This window comes from Brachycentrus maculatus, unplaced genomic scaffold (assembly GCF_059751285.1).
Source record: "Brachycentrus maculatus isolate JH-2025_06_01 unplaced genomic scaffold, ASM5975128v1 h1tg000147l, whole genome shotgun sequence".
In the NCBI taxonomy this organism is placed as follows: Eukaryota; Metazoa; Arthropoda; class Insecta; order Trichoptera; family Brachycentridae; genus Brachycentrus; species Brachycentrus maculatus.
The window spans coordinates 1,433,134-1,458,244 of record NW_028280900.1 but is presented as its reverse complement, the minus strand read 5'-3'; the positions used below and the strand labels follow the sequence as shown (position 1 = coordinate 1,458,244).

The window sequence follows — 25,111 nt, the reverse complement described above, 5'->3', positions numbered from 1 at the left end:
CATACCACAGTAAAGAATTCTTCCTAATCTTTAACCGGACAAAGATTAACTTTCATTAAAAAAAAAACTTTCGTAAATAATAATATATTTTTTAATAAAATCATAATGTAATTGTTTGGTATTGTTTTCCAGGCCACCCTCCGCTTCATAGAGATAGCGAATGCGCGCCGCGCGGAGGCAGCGGCGGCGGCGGCGGCGGCGAGCGGCGAGGCGGGCGGGGGCGGCGGGGAGAGCGGGCACGAGGACGCGCCCGTGGACCGCGCCGTGGCCGTGCGCTTCCTGCACGCGCGCAAGTGGGACGTGGCGCGCGCGCTCGCGCTGCTGCGCCAGCACGGCGACACGCGCGCGCGCGAGGGGCTCAGCAGCCTGGACGCGCGCGCCGATCCCCTGCGCGCCGAGCTCGCCACCGGCAAGTTCACCATACTGGTGAGTCCGCTCCCTCCACTCCATGTAGCCATGTACGGCAGTAATACAATACTATTACGCGATCATCACTTCGGCTGTCCAAACTTAACACACTATCTGCGGGCGGATTCACGCTCATAATAGAGATAAACATCTCTGAAAAGAAGTGATAACATTTAACCATACTGTATACATCGATATGAGATCAAAAGATGCCGCAAAAGTCATGCGTAAAAATAACTTACACGCAATTTACGATGAGTCGAGTGAAAAGGTAAAATTACCCTTCCCGCAGAACACAGTAAGGGACATTTTTTTGTAGTACTTTTTTTTGCATTTTTGGACTAAGTAGAATCCAAAGATGTAATCCAAAAATGCAAAAAAAACGTACTACAAAAAATGTCCCTTACTGTGTTTTGAGTTTGAACAGCCGACCTATCCTCTCGAAATTTACTCATACGAATCGGCAATTAAACATACAGGTCAACTTCTTATAACGAGCATAATTCATTCCAGAATCTCGCTAAACGAAACACTTGTTTAGCAAAACCTTTTTTTTTTTTGACTAGTGCGAAAGCCCCGACTTACAAGTGAATGTCGTGAAAAAGAGACTCTGAGTGAATTACTCGTTATGAGAGGTTCCACTGTACAGATCTTGAATAAGTGTCCTAATCGGCATTCACGTGATCTCGTTGCGCAACTAAAATGTTTGATAACCTATTCCAGCGAACTAAGTTTGTACGAACGAGAGATCAAACATATTGATATAGAATAGGTGTCCTATTTGAGATTCGCGTGATGATCGCATCACATCGTCGGGGATGAAAGAACCACATCGCACCAACAAGGATTCGCACGGCTATCTATTAGGATACCCAATTTTCGCTATAGCACGATGATCGCGCCGTTAATTCGCGCGATGATCAGGTATTCGCATTGTACTAGGACGACACCTTACTCTTCATATATATCAAGAAGTGAAAAAATAAAAAACAGAACCAAAATAGCAGATATCATGGATCGCGTGGCAAAACTCAAGTGGCAATGGGCGGGAAATGTTGCAAGACTGGACCCCACAAGATGGACCCCAAAATTGTTGAGATGAAGCATTATTGGGTGCGAATAAGGGTGGAAGAAGTAGATTTGTTTGATATTTTTGGATAACGTAATTTTTCTTTGTTTTTAGCCTAGCAGAGATGCGATGGGTGCCGCTATTGCGGTGTTCACTGCGTACTTGCATAACCCTCAGAACTCAACACATCAAACCACGTTACAGGTATAAAAAATAATTTATTTGCTATTATTTCTATGGACGTTTGCCAATATTTACTATTTGTAAAATAAATAATCAAAACTAAAATCACTCGTAAACAAGTGGAGGCTTGATAATAAAAAATAAATAAATAAAAAGATAAGTAGTATGTACCATATATAAATAAATTAATTGCTACACATCAGAGGCTTTATGTTTCGCAATGATTTTTGTAGTAAAAACAACTAATAACGTCGTAAATTGTTGGTTTTTTCTGATTTCGCACAGCACTGTTAATTTTTTATAGAATATAATGATTTTTAAAGGTGACTCAAATTGATATGAAACATGTATCATTCTTCCCTTTTTTTATGAAAGAAGATGGAAGTCTGAGCATCCCAGGGCTTACAACCTAATAAATACTTCACCAATCGCTCAACTGATGGCGTAACCATCGGTCATGCTTCACGAATGTATCGAAAACCTTAGCGGTATGCGGAAGGATCTAAGACCATTACATATATACAGGTTTCAAGAATTAATGCTATATGGATGTTCAATTATGGGCACAATGGTGATCATTACACAAGTGTATAAAGCGATCGCTTAAGCCAGCTAAATACCAGATCATAAGCTCATCCATATTCGTAAAAAAAAAGGGAAGAATGATACGTGTTTCATTTCAAGTTGAGACACCTTTAAAATTAACATCTCATCCGTAGGGTGAATGATCAAGTGTCCGATATAATAAATAATATTAATATTTTCATTAATGGATTCGGCAGTTACTTTGTGGTAAAATCTATCCATTTGTAAGTTAAGTTTTACCTAGTAAATACCACTATTTCTTAAAATCTATTGTGCCACGTGTTTTGATCCATTCTGCATCATTTTCAAACACCATGCTTACAGTGTTTGAAAATGATGCCGAATGCATAGAAACAAAGATCGCAATAGATTTTAAGAAATAGTGGTATTTTCTAAGTGAAACTTAAATTTAAAATATTAATGTTGTTGATAAAAAAAACCTCCGCCTCCGTAGTGTAATGGTCAGCATGCTCGGCTACCGTTCTGGAGGTCTCGGGTTCGATTCCCAAGGGGGGTAAAATAAATATGAGTGATTTTTTCACTGTAATATTTATTCAATATTACCATGGACTGGTACCTGAAGCGGAGGGCTGATCACCTTTCCTTCATGTGTAAACGATCAAGATAACACTGCGTTTATATGACACAGTGCCCTATGCACCTTTGGGGTGCGGATAAGGGATTTATTATTATTATTATTATTATTAATAAAAAAATAATAAGATATCAAAATTCTTAAGAAAAAAATTAATGCCCATTACATGTCAATCTAAAAAATATATTTCCATTGATCAAATAAAGCAATAAACCTTGAGTTTAAGTCCCTCTCCAACCACAAGAGCTCAGTCTCTTTTTTGGAGAAGCGCAGCGAAACTAAAATTATAAGTTTGTCATATCGCTCACTCCTTTCAAGAATGTCATAAATCAAAAATCATCAATTTTAAGTTGTGCATGTTTTCGGAATGCACACAAAATGTACTTTATCCTAGAAAAAGCGGCATATTTTTAACTTAATATTTACCCGCTTCAGGGCAGAAAGTGTTGTTTTTGCATTTTGAAGAAAAAGTATTGTTTAATTATTTTTTTAAATAAACTAAATATTTTTCAAATGGAGAAAAAACATACAGGTTTTACCTAAAAAAACCTGTTGCACAGGAAAAAGTTCAATAAGTGGCTTGATATTTATTTTTAATACATTGTATACTATTTTTAAACTTTAAAAAACATTATCCTGAAAAATCATGTTTTTTATTATTTATGACGTTCTTGAAAGGAGTGAGCGATATGTATAAATGTATAGAAATTGTATTAAAAAATGTAAGTATAGTAAATAAAACAAAATAAAAATAAATAAAAAAATAAAATGATTTAAACTGGATGAGAGTAGAATACAGATGAGGTAAAGACCGGGCTAACATCTTTTTTGTAAAGACTTTTCATTACAAGGTCAAATTTAAAGGCAATTGTGAATACGCATATGGGTCACAAAGCACATTATCATGACACAATTTGCATAATTTGAAAGTTACACAACTCCATTAAAGGACCTTGTGGTCGCAGAGCCGAGTAAGTAATCACATGGAGCCGAGACACGGTGGGAGAATTTGAATAAAATAAATAAAAATGTGCCTTGTGGAAATGAATCACTTCTTACAAGAATATAAAATGGAGTACGCCCACTCAGAGATATGTGTGTGCGTGTGTGTGCTTGCTCAATGGGTCATTGACTGACTTCTGAGAAGAGAACAAATGATAAATTTAAGTACAGCGTGAGCATTATTTGTTTCATCTATTTATTTACTGATACAAATATTTACTGTTTTAAATTGTGTTTGCCCTTGTTTTAAGTTTTTTCAAACAAAATGGCGTATCAGGAATGCCCGGAATAAGTGGATGAAATTTTAGTGGGTTATTTTTCAAGTTCACAGAACAGAAATCGTTGTATGACAGAATTAAAAATGAAGATATCGTAGTCGTACAGGAGAAAGTGACCAACTAACAATATGTAAAATGTTCAGGAGGGCCATTTTAGTCACTTTTGCTTGGCGAGAAAATAAACATCAATACAGTTAGTCATTTTTAACAAGTCAATATATTCTACTTTCAAGTTTAAAATCCTTTGGGATTTTTTCAGGACAATATTAAGCTAAACTAACTAACCATCACGCCGCTTCTCCGCAGGGGTAGGCAGAGAGAATAGAACGCCGCACCACTCTGTCCTTGCAAACATTCTTCGCCTCTTCGAAGTTCATGCATCTCCTCATACATACCCGCCGATTGTTTCGACTCCTAACCTGACCACTTCAAGTATTTGGCATACTTGATCGTGCCAAGTTTTTCTCGGTCTAAGCTAGTAAGATATTAAATAGTCAATGATCACGTTTTTGTAAAAAAAAATGCACCTGTTCACTTTCTCCTGTATGACTACGATATATGAAAGGAATGTAAGGCTGAACAAGGGATATTTGAAAATATTAAGAAGAGTTTTTTAAGGTAGTATGGACATGTGGAGTGAATGAATAGCGAGAAAATGACCAAGAAAATATATGTGGTGAATGTGAGCAGGAGAACAAAACGAGGACAGCCGAAAAAGACTTGGCACAATCAGATTGATCAGAATCTAAAATCTGGTTGTGTCAAAAGTCTGCGTAATCGGAGGGCATCTCTCTGTGTCATAGATATGTCGGTCAGCTACGGTCGTGGAGTTAAAATTTTAGCATTTACAAAGATAGTACAGAAGCAAATGGTTGAGAAATCTTCTTCTTCTTCCTCTCTTAATAGATCTGTTGATCTGTTTAATTAGGACTCCGGTCTTGTTCCTGTGATGAGCAGATCCAACTTTCCCTCTTTCTTTTCTATAGACCTGCTGGTATTAGGCGTCCTTCTGGATTCCCTTAAATAACAAGTTTAGGGATTCTGGTATGGTCCATCCTTTCGACATGAAGACAAGAAGATGAAACTGGAGGGATCATGTCAAAAGGATGGTTGAGAAATGATATTGAATATAATATATTTCCAAACTCCGTGTATTGCGTGTTTCTGAAAAGGTGACTCATTTTTGATAAAAAAAAAACTTGGTGTTATTCTCTGTGAATAGCCCACAAATCACAATACACACTTTATGGTAACACGTACATAGAACTACAAGATCCATAACACAGAAACACATCAAATAAAATCTGTTACATACCTCTTGTCAAAAGGACTTTGATTATCATGCAATAAAGCTGTACAACTTGCTTCCAATATACATAAAGTCATTGAAAATATGATCTTAATATAAAAGTGCTATTCATAAGTTGATAATGGATGTGGGCAGATCTGAAATACAACGTTTTGAGTGTGTTCAAAGACTTGTTCACAAATCTGGATTATCTCCAACTGGAGTTATTTTTCATATTATTTTTTTGACATCTCAATATAGATGAAGAAGAATATGGAAGTCTGGGCTCTCAGACAATGAAATAAATGAATATCAATGTTCTTTTATTTATTGTTTCGGCATTAACTTTGTGGTAAGACATGTTACAATGATTAAAGAAAACACTTGTTTTTTACCGCTTGAGTTTTATTATAATTTTAATTTATTGTAAAAATTTTAATTTATTTCACTCTCATAAATTAAAATTATTACACCTTGTTCCATATAAAGGCCAAATTATGAATTATCTTGAAAATTTAGAAATCCAAAAAAACCTAAATTCTAATAATAATTTATTAAATAATTTATTGTTTCAAAATTCTTCACCTTTGCTTTCCATTTTTCCTTTGTTTTCAAACTCCGCCCCTTGACTAACCCCTTCCCCTTACTTTTCCCTCTCCTTATTTATAGAACAATTTTATATTCTATTTTTTAGTTATTATATAGACCTGAATGATGGAAGTTTAACTTCCGAAACATGTAGTCTATAATAAAACTCAAGTGGTAAAAAACAAGTGTTTTCTTTAATCATTGTAATATAATAGTTCAATATTCCCGAACAAACTCCGAAAAATTCAAATGAATAATGGTAGTATATTGTCTGCCTCCGTAGTGTAATGGTCAGCACTCTCGGCTACCGTTCTGTAGGTCCCGGGTTCGATTCCCAGGGGGGTTCAAATAAATATAAGGGATTTTTCACTCTAATATTTATTTAATATTACCCTGGACTGGTACCTGAAGCGGAGGGCTGATCACCTTTCCTTCATGTGTAAAAACGATCAAGATAACACTGCGTTATATGACGCAGTGCCCTATGCACCATTTGGGTGCGGATAAGGGTTTTATTATTATTATTATTGTTTTGATGAATCGTGATGTTTATTTGGCAGGGAGTGGTGTACCAACTGGACGTGGCCCTGCAGTCCATAGACACGCAGAGAGCGGGGCTGGTGTTCATCTACGACATGTCACAGTCCAAGTACTCCAACTTCGACTATGAACTGTCACAGAAAATCCTGATGCTTCTCAAGGTAAGTGATCTCGGAGTGTTATACATTGTGATTTCAAAGTGAAGAGCTAGATCAGTATCCGGAGTGCTTATGCGTTAGAGCCGTGTTTGAGGGTGGACCACGGAGCCACAAGTGGCAGCACAGTACTATCGGTAAAACAAGATCTTCATCTTCAAACCCTTATCCGCATCCAATGGTGCTTACGGCACTGCATCATATAAAAGTAGTGTCGTCTTGATCGTTCGCACATGAAGGAAAGGTGATCAGCCCTGCGCTTCAGATACCAGTCCGGGGTAATATTGAATAAATATCAGAGTGAAAAATCACTTATATGTATTTATTTATACCCCCCTGGGAATTGAACCCAGGACCTCCAGTACGGTAGTTGAGTGTGCTGACCATTACACTACGGAGGCGGACATACATCTAAACATAAAAAATATACATCTTAGATAACTAAACCGCTTACTGTATAGTTACAATGTATGTGTTACAGATTCCTATCAATGACTTTCGATTTTTTTTATTCATTTAACCGTTTCACTTATTTCTTTGGTTGAAATATTTATTAGATTATTGAATTCGTTCAATCCCATCACTTTCGTGTGTTTATCATCACATGTCAAAACAAAACTTAAACTTTCAATATTTTCGCGCCATTCAGCTTATATTCCATTTGAATATGTTTCAACTTCTCCTCCACAGATGACAGTAATGTAAAATAACACCAATAATGGAAATAGTTACTCTTGTTGTGTATAGATGGCAGTAATATGTTAAAACACGTTTCTTTACCATATTTTTTTTCCACATCATTCAGTACCTAAAAATATGTTTTGAGAACAATAATTTCCGTTTCGACGCCTACTGAAAATATTGTTGGGTAATCTTTTTTATACACCACGCCATTTTTTCGCTTTGAAATATAATATTTTTCTGGTTATTATTACTGCGTCGCAGATTCTCTGTTAAAACGTAAATATTTTCCCAGCTTTTCCGCTCGAAATTTTATTTACTTTTTTCCGAGAAAGCATCATTCGCGTAAATAAACCTTTTAATACTCGGAACGACGCAAATATTCTACACTTCAACTTAATATAAACACCATGTACAAGAAATAATACAGAGGTTTTATATATTTTATTCTCAATATTATTAATATTTAAAGCATTTACTTTGTGGTTAGTCATTTTTACTTATTTTTTTTTACAAAAATGTTAATAAAATTAGTATATAACCACTTACCGAGATTTTTACGTCTACCGGTTTCGAAACGTACCCGTCTCTTCGTCAGGACAATCACTAACACAGCATGCAAACAATACTACCCTTCACCACCATAGCACCATTTACGCACTCAAAACTATATTTTTTTTATTTATTTTATATGGTAACAACGTTTTTAAGATTTTAATAAATTTTCGAACTATTTCTAAAAATCTTAAAAATAAGAACGCAGTTCTCTCCAAAAAAGATACTGAGTCTTGCGCTTGGAGAGGGACTTACACTTGTTTTACATTTTACAATTTATATTTATTCAAATTATTATTTATTTATTTTTCTTACTGAGATTAACATTTATAAAATTCATTTAATTTATTTTTTAGCGTTTTAAAGTCTTCATTTATTTATGTCTGTAGGAAGGTTGTTGAAGTACTTAATAATAATAAAAAATAATAAAACCCTTATCCGCACCCCGATGGTGCATAGGGCACTGTGTCATATTAACCCAGTGTTATCTCGATCGTTTACACATGAAGGAATGGTGATCAGCCCTCCGCTTCAGGTACCAGTCCATGGTAATATTGAATAAATATTGCAGTGAAAAAATCACTTATATTTATTTTACCCCCCTTGGGAATCGAACCCGGGACCTCCAGAACGGTAGCCGAGCGTGCCGCCTCCGTAGTGTAATGTTGAAGTACTTAGTTCCCAAATATTTGAAGTTCTGTTGGAATTGTTTGGTATTGCATTTTGGTATTGTAAAGTCGTGTTTATATCTCAAAGATGAACTAAAAGAATTATGCACGTTAATTCTTAATTAATTAATGCACGTTTAACCTCGGCTCGTAACGCATGTCTGTATTGAAAACTATAGTGCATGTTGGTCTTCGGGTCGACCAAAAATCGCATGTGTTAGACATTTTGTGTAGTTTTGGGTGTGTAAATGGTGCTATGGTGGTGAAGGGTAGTATTGTTTGCATGCTGTGTTAGTGATTGTCCTGACGAAGAGACGGGTACGTCTCGAAACCGGTAGACGTAAAAATCTCGGTGAGTGGTTATATACTAATTTTATTAACATTTTTGTAAAAAAATAAATAAGTATATGAATTAATTGAAAATTCCGTTTAATGTCGCGTTTCACGCGCTAGCGTCGCCTCTAAAATGTTTTAATGTCAAAAGTGATATTTAGCTTTTCGGTATTTACTCGGAAAATCGTTCGGAAACACAGCCACGACTAAATTGGATCCTGAAATGTTTGGATAAATGACGCAATACAGTATAAACTCAATGGGAAAACTGAAAATGAGGGAAATTGCGATCGGGTAACTCTGCGATTGGAATGGTTAAAAAAAGTAATCGAGGGAATGTTTGTATTATATATATTGTATATATATAAGTACATTAAAACCTCGATATAACGGACTAATTGGATGGGGAAGTTGTCCGCTAAAGCCGAAAGTCCGTTATATTCAAATAGGTTTGAAATAAATAATAACAAAATATTAATAAGTATGAATACTGTATTTGGATGTAAATAAACGAAATTCTATACAACACTATTGTCTAAATACTTGTTCGCAAATCTGGATTATCTTAGGATTATATAGGAGTTATTTATCATATTATTTTTGACATCTCAACATAGATGAAGAAGAAAGAAGTATTTGGACACACTCAAAATGTTGTTAGTAAATTATAAGATAAAATAATAAAATGAAAAGGATATTTTCTGGCGTTTCGCATGAATGTGATATAATCCAGGATTCGGACCGCACATACAAATATAAGAGTTTCTGCTCGATAAAAAGATTATTTGTCTCACCAATAGATGTCACGACTGAAAATTCTAGTAATTCTTGTACAATGTTTCAAAATTAGATCATATATAGATATAGAACTTCCAAGAATTTCAGTTGTGTGGTTGTCAAACATCGGTAGAATTGGTGAATGTTACTCGTGTGTAAAGTGATCACTTAAACCAGCCTATGACGGTCGTAAACCCCGTAAATGTCCAGACTTATTGTTAGTACCTACTTCATGTTACATAACTCTATGAAGAAAATTAAAATAAAAACAGTAAAATATAACTCTTGACAAGTTTATTGAGAAAATATAATTTTTATTCAAGTCATTTTTTAAAAAAACAAATTTTAAAGTACAATTTTAGGCGTTTAAAAAAAATTATCCCTCTTCTTTCGAACATTTAACTTTCACACACATTTTCAGGAACCAATCATGTGCGAAAGTTGAGGTCCGCCTGTATATCCGAAGTTCGTTAAATAGAGGTCCGTTATATCGAGGTTTTACTGCATTCACTTATAATGTACTTGTAATACGATAATATAGAAATATCGAGCTTTTTCATTACTTTTATATATATAGACGGAGTAAATAATTTTTCCGAAAACTCTATTTTCGTATTTATTATATTAAAATGAATTTTTTCTGCTCGAATTTTCCATTAGGTAGGTACACTCTGTGGGTGGTTCGTTTATATTTTTTTGAAAAACGACTCCTGGTTTTATATTTAGGTTAAACAGGGGAGTTGTTCATACTGCCTCCCGGACCAGTTATTGGCACTGCTGATTCATTTGTCAACTTTAATCACCTCATCTCCTTACCCTTCTTTCTTCTTCTTCTGTGCGTGTCATGTCAGGTCCCCCTGACGTCGACTATCACTTGAGAGTAATTGTCCTTGTCTTGGGCAGCTCTAAACAGCGCCTCGACGGTCCTGATCCCCGTCCAATCTCGTATATTCCGGAGCCAGGACATCTCGGCTGTCCAAACATAAAATACAGCAAGGGACATTTTTTGTAGTACGTTTTTTTTGCATTTTTGGACCAAGTAAAATCTACAAAGTTCAAAAATGCAAAAAAAAAACGTACTACAAAAAAATGTCCCTTACTGTGTTTTGAGTTTGAACAGCCGATCTGTCTTCTGCCCACACCTCGTAACCTTCTATCCCTTATCTTCACCAAATGATGCATAGGGCATCGCATCTGCGTATGAAAATGATGCGAGATGCATCGAAACACGTGTCTCAATAGATTTTAATAAATAGTGGTCATAACCAAGTAAAACTTACAACATTTTGAGTTACAAAATACTTGGTCATAAATCTAGATTATTTCCAATTAGAAGTTATTTTTACATATTTTTTTGTATCTGAACATAGATGAAGAAGAATATGCAAGTTCGGGCATTTACGGGGGCCTACACACGTGCAACATTCACCAATTCTGTGTGTGAAAAGTGATCACTTAACAAGCCCATGACGGTCGTAAGCCCTGTAAATGCCCAGACTTCCATGTTGAACAAAAACATGTAAAACGTAAATTTAAAATGGATAGATATTACCGCAAAGTGACTGCCGAATCGATAAATGAAAACATCCACCAGTCTGAAGATGCCTGTAAATGGAAGAAATTGGTCCAATGTAAGAGTGGAAGAGCGCATTCCAATTTTCTTGGAAACAGTTATAGCGGAGGGTTCCTGCTCACAATCTGCGCCATTAAAGATGATTATTAGATTTATATTATCCACTGACACTTCGTGATGGAATTGCATTTTTAATATATTATTAGATTAAAACCAATATTTCTAGCTTTTCCACTTTATTTTTATTTGACCAGCGACCGGGTTTCGTCGTGACCGACATCATCAGACTGGTAGGAGGCTATACAAATTGTTATGTTATATATAAAACAAGGCAGGAGTTGATAACCATGATTTGATATAATTTTGATATATCAAAAAATTATTGACAACTCCAACTTACAACTCCATGATTTGATATATCATATATATCCAATTTGATATATCATATATATCCAACCATGATTTGATATATCAAAAAATTATATCAAATCATGGTTATCAACTCCTGCCTTGTTTTATATATAACATAACAATTTGTATAGCCTCCTACCAGTCTGATGATGTCGGTCACGACGAAACCCGGTCGCTGGTCAAATAAAAATAAAGTGGAAATGCTAAAAATATTGGTTTTAATCTAATAATATATTAAAGATGATTATTTTCTCGAATCTTCCTACCTGACCTGCATTCACTTCTTCCTTTGAGTAATAACTCCCCCCTTATTCTTCTTCCTCTATTTTCTCACTGTTGGCTCAGGTAACCATGTTACTTCCGGCCGGCTGAGTATGCGGTGGCTACAAACTCGGAAATATGGGGCTTTTATTTATGCCTTCATCGGTTTATGTATTAGACTTATCGGGCGTAATAAATGCATCGGCTATTATTACTACGAATACTGTTTTTATTTGTTGGAATATCTTTCAGCAAATGAAAAAAGGCAAAAGTAGACTGAATGCCGTCGAAATGGGGTCTCTCAAACGAATATGTGGCAAAAAATTGTGGAATTGTGTAATTGGCTTTATTTTCAAGAATGTAATCAAATTGTTTTTATATATACTTTTTTAAATGTAAAGCTGTACAATTCCTGAACAAATAAAAAAAACATTATATGGTATATGTTCGAATGGTGATATAAGGAAAGAGTGCAAGGCTGAGATAAGCATGATCGATAAAATTTAAAAAAAAAGTATGTTAAGATGGTTTTATGAATTTATAAGTCGAATGTGGTTGGTCTGTTTAACTATTGTCTTGGTCTATTATCTAACTTTTCCCCGGTATTCCTCTGCTTCTGTTAATAATAATAATAATAATCTTGGATGATTTATATAGCGCCATTTTCGTAAAAAACTACCTCAAGGGCGCTTATACAGGTATGGATTATGGTATGAAAATGTTAATGAGAGAAAGAAAAAAAGTATTAATGAAAATCGTCGTCACGAGCAGCCGTATTGTTGAGTTTTCTACAAATTATTTCTACAAGTTAAGCAGAGGAATACCGGGGAAAAGTTAGCATGTTTAAGTATTTCAAATACTTGAAAGTTGTCATGTCAGGAGTCGGAATAATCGGCGAGTATGTATGAGGAAGAGTCGAAGATTGTTGTTTGCAAAGACGGATTTGCGTGGCGTTCTATTATATCTGCCTACCCCTACGGGAAAGCGGCGTGATTGTTGGAAAGTTCATTAGTTAAATAAAAAGGAAACTTGCAATATTGGCAAAGTAATCACTTTCGCCGTCACTGTCCGCCTCCGTAGTGTAATGGTCAGCACGCTCGGCTACCGTTCTGTAGGTCCCGGGTTCGATTCCCAAGGGGGGTAAAATAAATATTAGTGATTTTTTCACTGTCATATTTATTCAATATTACCCTGGACTGGTACCTGAAGCGGAGGGCTGATCACCTTTCCTTCATGTGTAAACGATCAAGATAACACTGCGTTTATATGACGCAGTGCCCTATGCACCATTGGGGTGCGGATAAAGGTTTAAAAAAAATCACTTTAGCCAGCAGATGCCAGGTCGTACAATACCTTCGTATTGTATCGTATATAAAGATGCTTTGTCTTTACTTACACATCTGGTATAACTGTTTTTTTTACTTACAACATTTTGAGTGTGTCCAAATACTTGTTCACAAAATCTGGATTATCTCCAATTACAGGAGTTATTTTCATATTATTTTTTTTTACATCTCATCAAAGATGAAGAAGAATATGGAAGTCTGGGCATTTACGGGGCTTACGACCGTCATAGGCTGGTTTAAGTGATCACTTAAACCAGCCTATGACGGTCGTAAGCCCCGTAAATGCCCAGACTTCCATATTCTTCTTCATCTTTGATGAGATGTAAAAAAAAAAAAATAATAATATGTTTTTTTTACGTTTATGTTTTTGTGGTACCGTGTTACCACCCCGGCAACCCGGACCTATCCCACTTTGGATCGATGTCCCAGTTTAAAACTTGTTCCAACATCCTTCCATCTTATTTTTTACTAACGCAGTATCTATCTACATATAACCAATCAGGTCAAAACCTTTGAACTATTAAATTCAAGTACTTTGTACAACTATAGTTTAAAAGTAGATGTGATAATTTTATATTGATATTATTGGAGTGAAATTTCAAGTCACGTCACGTTCATTGGGCTTAATTCGTTACACGAGAGAGAAGAAAGATATAACGTAGAGAAAGAGAGCTATACATTCCGACGCTTTGGGAGTGGGGCAAAAGAGAGCGACATTACAAAGCGATTCAGTAAGATAGTTGTAGATGTACACGTCAGAAGCCATATATGAACAGCTGATGGATCACGCACTGTGTAAGTAATATGTATGTATCATTGTGGTTTATGATTACATATTTAACACTCTTTTTCATTCATCGTTCAATTTGCGTAATACAACATAAAAACACTACTTCATGACTACCGGTCTCGGAAAAACAATTCCATCAGGTGAAATGTAGTCTACATTCATCGTTCTGCTTATCATTCATCGTCCACATTGTGTAATACCATTTTAAAAGTGGTATTACGCAAAGTGAACAATGAATGATAAGGAGAGTGTTATATTACCATACCACAAAGTTAACAATGCTTTTAACATACAAAATATGTGATCATTTGTGTTTTTTATGCAAAATTTGTATTGTTTTATTTATTTTGAGATTCTCTCTTTCTCTATCTCTTACACTAAATCTCTCTTATTATCATTTTAATTTTCACTTCTACCACGTGTACGGTGCTGCACGTGCATTTTTGTTGCTGTTGTTTTTTATCATTACTAGCTAGCGACGCAATCATAGCGCCGAAACTCCGGAGTAAATGTACGTATGTTTTCTCTAGATTTTGCTTAATACTTTAGACACCGGTCGTCACGTTATTATTTCCACCTACATTCAGATTACATAGGGGGACGTGTGTATGTACATTACAGAACGTGCCCGCAATACACGATCGTTTCATTACATCCAGGAAAGTTAGCGAAACTCCGGCGTCTAGTTCCACTCTCTGGACCAAAGTTGACTTCAACTCGTTTAAAGTTTCGAGTGACATCCAAACATGCACCGAATTTAATTAATTACTTTGTGCCTTGCGTCGAAGCTCTTCATACTACGATACATTAGTCGGATACCACTATTGCTACCTACTACCATCTTGCAGCTTCTCTGCAGGGGTAGGGAGAGAGGATGGAACCCCACGCCCTGCTGTCCCGACTTATCGCTCATTTGATGCTCAAAAATGACGTAATTACACTATTTTTAAAACAAGTTTAATATGTCAAATTGTGCGTAAAGACTATTTACATCGGGAGAAACATGGACAGAATTGATTTTGTGGCGACATGCGGCGAGATGGCGCCAGTGGCATTGTAGAATTGAGTAAAATGGTGCCATTCCTGTTGCTACAACGTCTGTATGGCATATCCTGTAATATTTCTTTATGTGTAATTACGCCATCGTTGCACCGAATGAGCGATAAACACTCCTAGATTCCTCCATATTAAGGAATAGTGGTATTTACTATCTAAAATTAAAAATTAAAAAACAAAAACAAAAACATGGACTGTTCGTTAGGGTTACAGTTGCTGGCATGGCCAGTAACTAAGTGTTTTACCCTATTACATTTATAAATTTACTGACGAACTCTTAAAAAAGGTTCGCAAGGCTTTTTACCTTTGAAATTTGATTAAGAAATCTAAAAATATACTTCCGCCGCGCGCCGCCACCACCCTTTCATTTTTTTAATCTTTTTTTTACCACCGACGATAAGTAAGCAGTAAACGGACGGTTAAAATATTCGCAGGGCATATATAAATGTGTTTGACACTAATCATATTTATTCATACCGAATTAATCAAATAAAAATTGCATGAAAAGGCAATATTTGAATCGACAAGTAAACAAATTACAGGTTGTATAATGACAGCTTGCTTGCTGTATAAGTGATAACTATATCGATACGCCCAACCCAAGAAGTCGTATCTACATTGAGGTCACATTGGGACCTTATATGAAATAAATTCCATTTTGTAGATATTTAAAAAAAAAACAAGTACTGAGACACATTTAAGTGGTGACCTAAGAAAAACATGCCAAAATCACAAAACTTAAGTTTTTTTTTAAATGAGCTTTGACCTTAAATATGCCTAATTTGCTTGGGCTAAACATAAGTGTTTTGAGTTATTTGTCATTTAACGAAAGAGAACGATTAACATAATCGGACAAGATTGCGTTCGCTTTGATTTTTTGGCACGCGTCCTTAGCGACGGTAATTTACTAGAATATGGGCGCTTGTCCACTACCCGGGATTTTACCGTCCGGCTGTCCGGTTTTGAAAAATGAAAGCGACTACGACAGTTTAGCGTGATCGAATTTACGCGCAACGTGTTCACGCACCGAACAAGAACTCCGATCCGAAGAAAGATGGACAAAAGCACAAGCCATTCCAAGCCAATCATCGTTTTAAAACGCTAACTGACGTGCCGGACGGTAAAATTCCGTGTAGTGGACTAACGCCCTATGTGATTTTATTAACTCACGTGTACTGTCATGAGTTTGATCAATATATCTAGGAGTTTCAAAAATAAAGTGGTGAAGTAGTCAATCATGGGTAGATTTGGTGAATGTTACACGTGTGTAAAGTGAAAACTTCTCCAAGTCTACGACGATCGGAAGCCCTGTAAATGCCCAGAATTCCATATTCTTCTTCATCTATGTTGAGCTGTTAAAAATGGATGACCGTAGATTACATATTGGGTAGACGGTGAGGGTCGGCCTTATCGATATTTTGTATGGACTTTTCGTTACTATGTCAAACTTTTGAATGGCCTTGCGAATTTGAGCTATTTGCGAAAAAAACGTCTGACTATTTATGTAATATATTTAAATTAAATAGAACTTGCAAATAATGTTATGTTATCAGGTGTAACAGTCAAAATGATCATATTGATACGTTCTGTAAATGAAGTGGGATCGCCAAAAGGCTCAACGAAGTCGCCATTTTTTCACGAAATGTAATTCTAACGAATACTGTTCGAAATCGTTAAGGCCCAGCATTCGTTAAGTCGCAACTTAATTTTCTCTAATTCCTGAAAACATTTTACGCATTTGATTTTTTTTAAACATCGCTTTTGCATTGAAAAAATAAGTTTGGATTTGAAAAGAAAAGAGTTTTAGAGAAGCAAGGAGTCTTTTTTTTCTGTGTATGTATATTTAAAAAACAAAAAAATCCAAAATACATTCTTTAAAAAAATCAGGCGTGAGTAGGCATGTGACCTCTCCGGTGGTCTCCGGTGGAATGAATACGAAATGGAATGGAATATTCAGTATTACATTGAGGAGGAAAACGAATATCCAATTACTATTCCCTATCCGTTTACTACCTCGTTCGTTTTTTTAACGAAATTTTCTAAGACAATAAACAAAACAATTTAAATTAAGAGTCTCTGCTTAATAAAAAGCTTTCCACATCCCACCATATATGCCTCTAGTCAACTCTTGCATATTGTCTTACGAGTTTGATCAATATATCTAGAAGTTTCAAGAATTTCAGTAGTGTAATCATGGATAGAATTTATAAATGTTACACGCGTGTAAAGTAATCACTTAAACCAGCCTATGACGGTCATAAGCCCTGTATATGCCCAGACTTCCTTATTCTTCCCCATCTATGTTGAGATGTCAAAAAAATAATGTAAAAATAAATCTTAATTGGAGATATTCCAGATTTGTGAACAAGGATTTGGACACACTCAAAATCTAGTCAATTTAATGCACGTTCACCATCTGGTATCAAATCTACCTCTAGACTCTTGAATATCGTTTATATTATTATTAGACCTGTTACAAATATGTCAAGAAGTAAGGTTATGGCTTTCATACATCGTAAAAAACACTACGTTTTAACACTAGTATGATCGTCTGATACTATTAATATATCTCTTTTATAGGTAGTTAAATTCGCCAGAGTAGGTACTTTTTACGTTACATTAAAATAATTCGTTTAACAAAATTCAAGAATTCTCATTATTTTGAATTCCGATCACAGAATTTGATTGCACGCACACTTCCTTAGATTCTGTGTAGGCGCCGCTCAAAATGATCATCCGACAGTTTCTATGCACGATCAAATGCCTTCCAAAGGGTCCGTTCAATTACACGGCCTGTACTTCTGCCCCACTAAATACCGGGTACCTTTCTATTCCGCTGTTTAATTTTTTTCTCGGCAGTTTTCCTGGCGCGGATTAGTTCGTATCTGTGTTTTCGCGCGCCATGACGTCATCCAGGTCTAACACTTATTGCTATCTCTGTCGCCCTTGTGCTATTTGCGTCTTCCCGTCTTTTTCTTGCCTAGTTGCTACCGAATTACCCGCGCACGCTCTCAACCTACAGTATAATGTTGCCACATCTTGTAGCGTGTCTATATTTTATTTAATTAATTTATATCAACAAAGACTGAAATAATTAACGAATATTGATCGAGTTTTGAGTTGGGTTTTGGCCTAGTGGTTTGTATCATAGACTCAGTGTCTGCGTCAGAGGTTCTGGGTTCGACGCAACTTATTCCTATTTTCAAACACACTTGGGCTTACTTTAAAAAAACTTACTATTGCTTGCAGTATTCGTGTTTATTATTTTTTTTTTAATGTCGAGAAACGTAATTTTTATTATAATTTTATGTTTTATGGTCTGGTCAGGAGTCGAAATAATCGAAAGGCGAGTATGTATGAGGAGATGCATGAATATAGAAGAGGCTAGGGATGTTTGCAAAGACAGGGTGGTGTGGGGTTCTTTCCTCTGCCTAATTAGTTACTTTATATTTATGAATGTTTTTATGATATTATGGATTTTAAGGCAAAACAAAATCGCGTGTATAATAAAAATTCTCTGTGAATATATGGTATTGCATTACATATTTTTTCTGACTTAGAGCTGGAATTTTTCTTCCTCAACCAATAATAAAAACTGCATCCTTTTGATACCAAAATAATGAGATAAGGGGTTTTAGTAAACCGTTTTTACGATCGATAAAAATGTCTGTCAATTACATTATTGATTTGTGCGTAATTATCTCGCGGCTGCAAATTGCAATATGCTCAAAATTTACTGTCGTAATAATTTAACACATCTGGCGATTTTTTTAGCAATTGATGCCTTTTCCTTAAGTTCGGGCAAGGGCTTGTTTAGTTGAAGTAAGCGACCGGCGACTCGGGCCCGGGGCTAAATATCGTTTATTTTATATTTATGCGTATAATAAAAAAAAACATTTCATTTATGGCACGTTTTAAATTGCATTTAATTTATATTTATATTCACGAGACGTGAGACCACGCGCCATTTGCTATTTGTACCTGGCAACACCATATTCGGTTTGCGGAGCGGGGGAAGGGGTACTCATTTATTTCACATTGGCGGGGAGCTTAAAACTACATTTTAAGTCTTACTATTTTCCCTCCTAGAAATCGTGTCCGGGACCTCCGGGAAGGTGGCAGACCACGCTAACCACTACACTACGGAGATGGATAACAATATATGTGACTTTTTATGAATTTTTCAAGCTGATAATAAATTTTATGTGATCCTGTACTGGTACCTGAAGCGCGCTACTGGTCACCTTGCCTTCGCGTTATTCGCGAGATCGCATTTCAACTGCATTTAGTCTTTACTTTTATCCTTCATTTGCCAACTCCATGCTTCGCTTTGTAACGTAGAACTTACAAAGCGAAGCCACTTTTATTTGTCCCACTCTGCACAAAACATTCATACCTCGATGACAAGATATGGCAACAATAATTCTTACTCCTGACTAATAAATAATTTATATAGTTTGCAATAAAATAAAACATCACCAGACTGGTCGTGTCCATTACGACGAAACCCGGTTGCTGGTCAAATAAAATTAATGTGGAAAAAAATTACATAGTTGTTATTATATTATATAAAATGCAGTTCCACCAAGAAATGTCAGTAAAAACTTAAATCTATTTTTTAACCAAATTTAATGTAAGAATTTATAATTGGGATTATAAACATCATGTTACTAAGAACAGTAGTATTATGAAATTCGTCTTTAATAATGTTTTTATTTAAAAAATAATTTTAGAATTTAATTACATCGCTTTTTTTTCTACGAGCTACCACTGGTCGCGCAAGCTACCAAAAAAATACGCACCTTTTCATCGTTCTAACCCCCTCACTAATGATCCCCTCCCCTCGCCGAATCATATGACTGTCACTTCGCCTAAACCCAGTGGATTTGTAAAACAGCCACTTGTACTTCGAATCTCCATAATATTATCCAGTATAAACCTAACGCCATCATATACATACTAACGCAGAATCATCACGTGTACAAAAACTCACGACGTATTCTCTATGTTAGGTCTATGTAAGTAAATATACAAGATAACCGGGGGTGGTATTATGAACATGTAACTACGTAGTGTTGATAAATGTTGGCTTTGTTACTATTCTGTAAGAAACAAATTTATGGAGCGAATTTGGTTGGTAATAGAGTCAGAGGAAGAACGAGGAAAACTTCGTATGACTGAGTATTTAAATACTTGAAAGTATTCAGGTCAGGAGTCGAAATAATCGTCGGGTTATAAGGAGATTACATTAATGTGAAAAAGGTAAAGATTGGTGGGGCGTTCTTTTCTCTGTGCGTACCCCTACGGGGAAGCGTCGTGATGGTTAATTTTTTAGTTAGTTCTTTATCTCTTCGTGTCATGTCGGGTCCCTCTGACGTCAACTATCATTTCAGAGTAATTGTCCTTGTCTTAAGCAGGTCTAAACAGCGCCTCGACGGTCCTAATCCGCGTCCAATCTCGTATATCAGTTTTTTTTTTAAACAAACTTTTTTTTTCGGTAACATCAACTTTGGCAATACTTATGTAAAAACGGTTTGAAGATGCCCAAATGGTTAGAAATAAAAGTCTCGACGTTAAGTTATACTTATCTACGCTACTTAAATAACGGCTTTGCTGTACCACCCCTGGGGTCTATTCTTGAGGAGAGATAACGCTTATCTACGTATTGTAGATAACCTAAGCTTAAAATATCGAAATGTTATATTTTCGTGTAAAAAATACATAGTTTTAGCTACTTAAAATTACAAATTTAAATGCCTATGTCGCTATAAATAGTAATACGAATTAAAGTTAAAGCTTTCAGAACTACATCGTCAATTTTCCCGAAAAATATATCATCTTTTATATCTGTAATGATTTTGGCATTTAAAAAACATTTTACTCGGTAGTTCGTTTGAATTTATTAGGGATTATTTAAATGATTAATTGATACCTTGATCTACTACTCAATTCAAAACTGAATAGATCAAAATATTAAACCAAACAAAATTTGACTGATCTTATTCACTATTTTTTTTGCCGTTTTGCTTGCTCCCAAATCCTCAATCCTGAACAGTATGCTTAATTTTCATTGTCAATTTAGTCTCGTTGTTACATAGGATATTAAATAATATTAGGGTGGAATAGAAATGTAAATTTGATGTTTCAAATCCGCCCTCAGACTCTTCGGGAGAGGAGAAAACATTACAATGAAAGCCTCACTTATCCCTTCGCGTCTCTTTTGTGCAATTTAAGACGGAAAAAAAACGCCGCCCGTGACAGCAGCTGTCACACAATTCCACTGTGAACCGCTCAGCTGTCGGCTCCCGTGCGCGCGCAGCTTATCGGTCACGAACACCACTGGCCGCAATATTCTTGTTACACGGCTGCCAGCCAGAAAAAAGTTAAGTAAATGCACCACCTCGCGAAAAGAAACAAACTTGTCCGTATAAATTTTATTCTCACTCCTGTGTGACTCTTGACTTTTTTCTTATTTGCTAAATTTTCGCTGATGGTTTTATTGGCTGTTTATTTCGCCAGGCTCGCGAGTATATGCGCGCGAAACACTTTTAAATTTAGTGTTTTGCCGACTCGCCGCCGCGCCGGTCGTGCCGACGGTGCTGTTCGTATTCTCCCGCCGGTGTTCGATTATTGCGGTGTGTTCGTGACAGGCGGTCGCTTTTTGCCTTCTCGCGCCCTGTTGCTCCTAATATAAACATTGCGTAATGCAAACTTCGCCAGTTCTCTTCTTAGTACGATTTTTATCAAAAGTGCGCCATTAAAATGACATTAAAATATGAACCGTCGCAATAAATAACATTTGATAAATAAATAATACACGCGACATTTGTGACGTGAGTTCTGTCGTACAATCTCGACAATTACGTGGTATTTAAGATTATTTTGGTGTTCTGTGATGTGATTGTACTCACTACTTACTTACGGAGGATTCTTCCACACTTCTGCGGTTTAAAAACCTCACAATTCCGACACTTTGAACAAGGTAACTATTTTACCTATATACCCGAAGATAATAAATGTTTCACGGTGCGAATAAACTTCTATTTCAAGCCTGTTAAATATAGCTTACCTGCAGGTACAAATGAAAATAACTAGGAATGATCCGCCGTAAATAATCTACAGCACAAAATATATCGTAAACAAAGTCGGTAGCGATTCCAAATTCTCAGTTCTTGTGCAAAAATAATATTTACTTTTCAGCTTTAATATTTACTTTTGCAGTTATTTACACGGTTGGTTTTCAGATTTTTGTTTACCGAGAAATGGCTACCATTTATTATTTTGACTCGAGTGCGTATTTACACATTCACCTTCTTCGCATCATATCTTAATTTATACACATTTTATGATAATGACCGTTTTCTATGCCGGTGAGTCCCACGTGCGTTTTTTTTACGCGAATCCGATTACTCCGAACTAAAAATTTGCGACTGAAATTCAACACAATTTTTTTGTTAAATTGTCTTCGCAAATCATAATTTCAATTCCACTGCATTTTTTAAAAATACATACATATTTTATGATAATGACCGGTTTTCTATGCCGGTGAGTCCCACGTGCGTTTTTTTTACGCAAATCCGATTACTCCGAATAAAAAATTTGGGACTGAAATTCAACACAATTTTTTTGTCAAATTGTCATCGCAAATCATAATTTCAATTCCACTGCATTTAAAAAAAAAACACTCACTATTCATTAATGCGTTTTTAAAACCATGGAATATTACGCACGTTTATCTGAAAATGTATATAATTGTAAAATTGAAAGCAAATACCAAAAGATTCAAGCGATTGGTGTTGCTAAGTGTTGAAGAAGAGATACCATATTTTGTTTTAAATTTGGAACGGAACTCGCTGTCCCGAGACGATCCCTCAGACGAATGTGTGGCAAAACGATGTTTGATAGATATCCGAATGATGAAATAAGGAAAAATGCAAGGCTGAGATAAGCATTTTCGATAAAATTAAGAAAGGTGTGTTGAGATGGTTTAGACATGAGGAACGTATGAGTGAGGAAAGAACGGTTAAACAAATTTATGAGGCGAATGTAGTTGGAAAAAGAAACAGAGGAATACCGAGGAAAACTTCAATATGTCAAATACTTGATTGTGCCAAATTTATAATAGCGGCTGGGTCAGAAGTCGTAATAATCGTCGGATATGTATGAGGAGATGCATGAATGTGGAAGAGGTGAAGAATGTTTTCAAAGACAGAGTGGTGTGGCGTTCGATTCTCTCTGCCTACCCCTGCGGGGAAGCGGCGTAATGGTTAGATAGTTAACTCGCTGTTCTAGATTCAATTATTGGTAAAATTCTATTTGTATTTAAAAGCTTAAATGGGAATTGACGCGTTGTTTTGAATTTGGAATGGAACACACTTAATTTTTTTCTCTTTTCAATTGTAAAATGAAATTCGCTTTATATTTTAGAGTGAAAAAAGTTTTGGAATTCGGGAAAGAATTGGCACTTCTCAGCTATAATGAATACAACAAAACACATGTGTTAGTAGAATTCTTTGAATTTAGGCGTTTATTTTTAAATTGGGACTCGACATACGAGCGAATGAAATTGGCGTTTTGGGAAAAGGATGCTGAATAAGTTTTTAATATGTGCACAAGTATCTTCTTCTATTTCTTACCCTCAGCCGTACCCAATGGTACATAGGGCACTGCATCAAATTGATATTGATAATAACTATGAATGTATAAGGTGTTCACTTAATTCAGCCAATGTTAGGTAGTAAGCCTTGCGAACGCCCTGAATCCCTTACCTTCTTCTTCTTCTTACCCTCATCTGTACCCAATGGTGCATAGGGCACTGCACCAAATCGATATAGAAAATAACTATTAAATTATAAGGTGTTCACTTAAGTCAGCCGATGCCAGGAAGTAAGCCCTGCGAATGCCTTGATTCCCTTCATCTCTGTTCAGACATCAAATATACCTTGGATATAGCTTTTAAAAGTTAAATCCAGTGTGTGTGTACACTAAAATACAAATACAAAGTATTGTCACGGAATTATTTTCTGATTTTCGTACTCGTTTTCAATATTGAGTAGCAATGATATCGATTCAATAAGAGCGAATGTGCCAATCCTTGACTACACTCTAGAACAAGGGTGGCCAACCCGGGCCCGCCGGGTGTCTACTTGCGGCCCGCGGAGCAAATCACACATTTTTCCCTTTAGTGTAAACAAAACCACCAAAAGAACATTCCATCGTGCGTAGTCGGTATCATATCCCATATATGGGAGTATTTCACTATCCTGACAATTTCAAGACCCTTAATGGCGTCAAGTGGTTAAGACGTTGGACTAAAGAAAAGAAGAGTAACAGAAGAACTGAGAAGTTTTTAAGACAGATGGACTATAAACTGTTTGTTCGTGGAATTTAAAACAAAGAAAACATGCCTGATTATTGTATAATAATGTTTGTATCTTGAAAAAGTATTACATTAAACGGCATTATTTCTATCTTGTTTGCTTTGAATAATAAAATAAATTTTGTTTTACGGCCCGGTAGGAAATCTCATTTCTAAAATCTGGCCCAGCTATTGAAAATGTTGGCCACCCATGCTCTAGAATCACTTTACTTTAAGATAGTAATGAGTTATTTAAAGGAATATGTGTTGCGAGTTGATTGAGAGTTATGTAGCGTACGCATAGGTCAAAATTTCTCACCTGTCGGCAGCTGCAATATACAGTCGGAATACATTCTCCGGAACCCTTATACCTTCATTCCGCTTATCAAATACCCGCAGACGTTACACTGCAATCAATAACCGCTGATCGCTCTACGCGTCCTTTCGGAAGATGCAAACTGCCTTCGTAAATATACCATACCTGGGTATCTTTCTCCTAGGATAGAAATTTATTATCAAATTAAAATTAAAAACTACCAATTAAAATAGACTTCTTTATGAGAAGTTCTTGCCTAATTCGGGTTCTGGGTTTCCCTATGCACCATTGGGGT

The 25,111-nt window shown here is 35.9% G+C and overlaps 1 protein-coding gene across 2 annotated transcripts in view; it reads left to right on the top strand.

Annotated features, from left to right (window-relative positions):
• Ptpmeg2 (Protein tyrosine phosphatase Meg2) overlaps positions 1-25,111 on the top strand; it is a 190,195-nt gene that overhangs the window by 31,866 nt on the left and 133,218 nt on the right. For both annotated transcript variants that reach the window (XM_088261112.1, XM_088261111.1), the window contains exons 2-4: positions 133-426; positions 1,592-1,681; positions 6,557-6,697. In XM_088261112.1, coding sequence (XP_088117238.1) covers positions 133-426; positions 1,592-1,681; positions 6,557-6,697 — 525 coding nt within the window. The remainder of the gene's footprint in view (positions 1-132; positions 427-1,591; positions 1,682-6,556; positions 6,698-25,111) is intronic.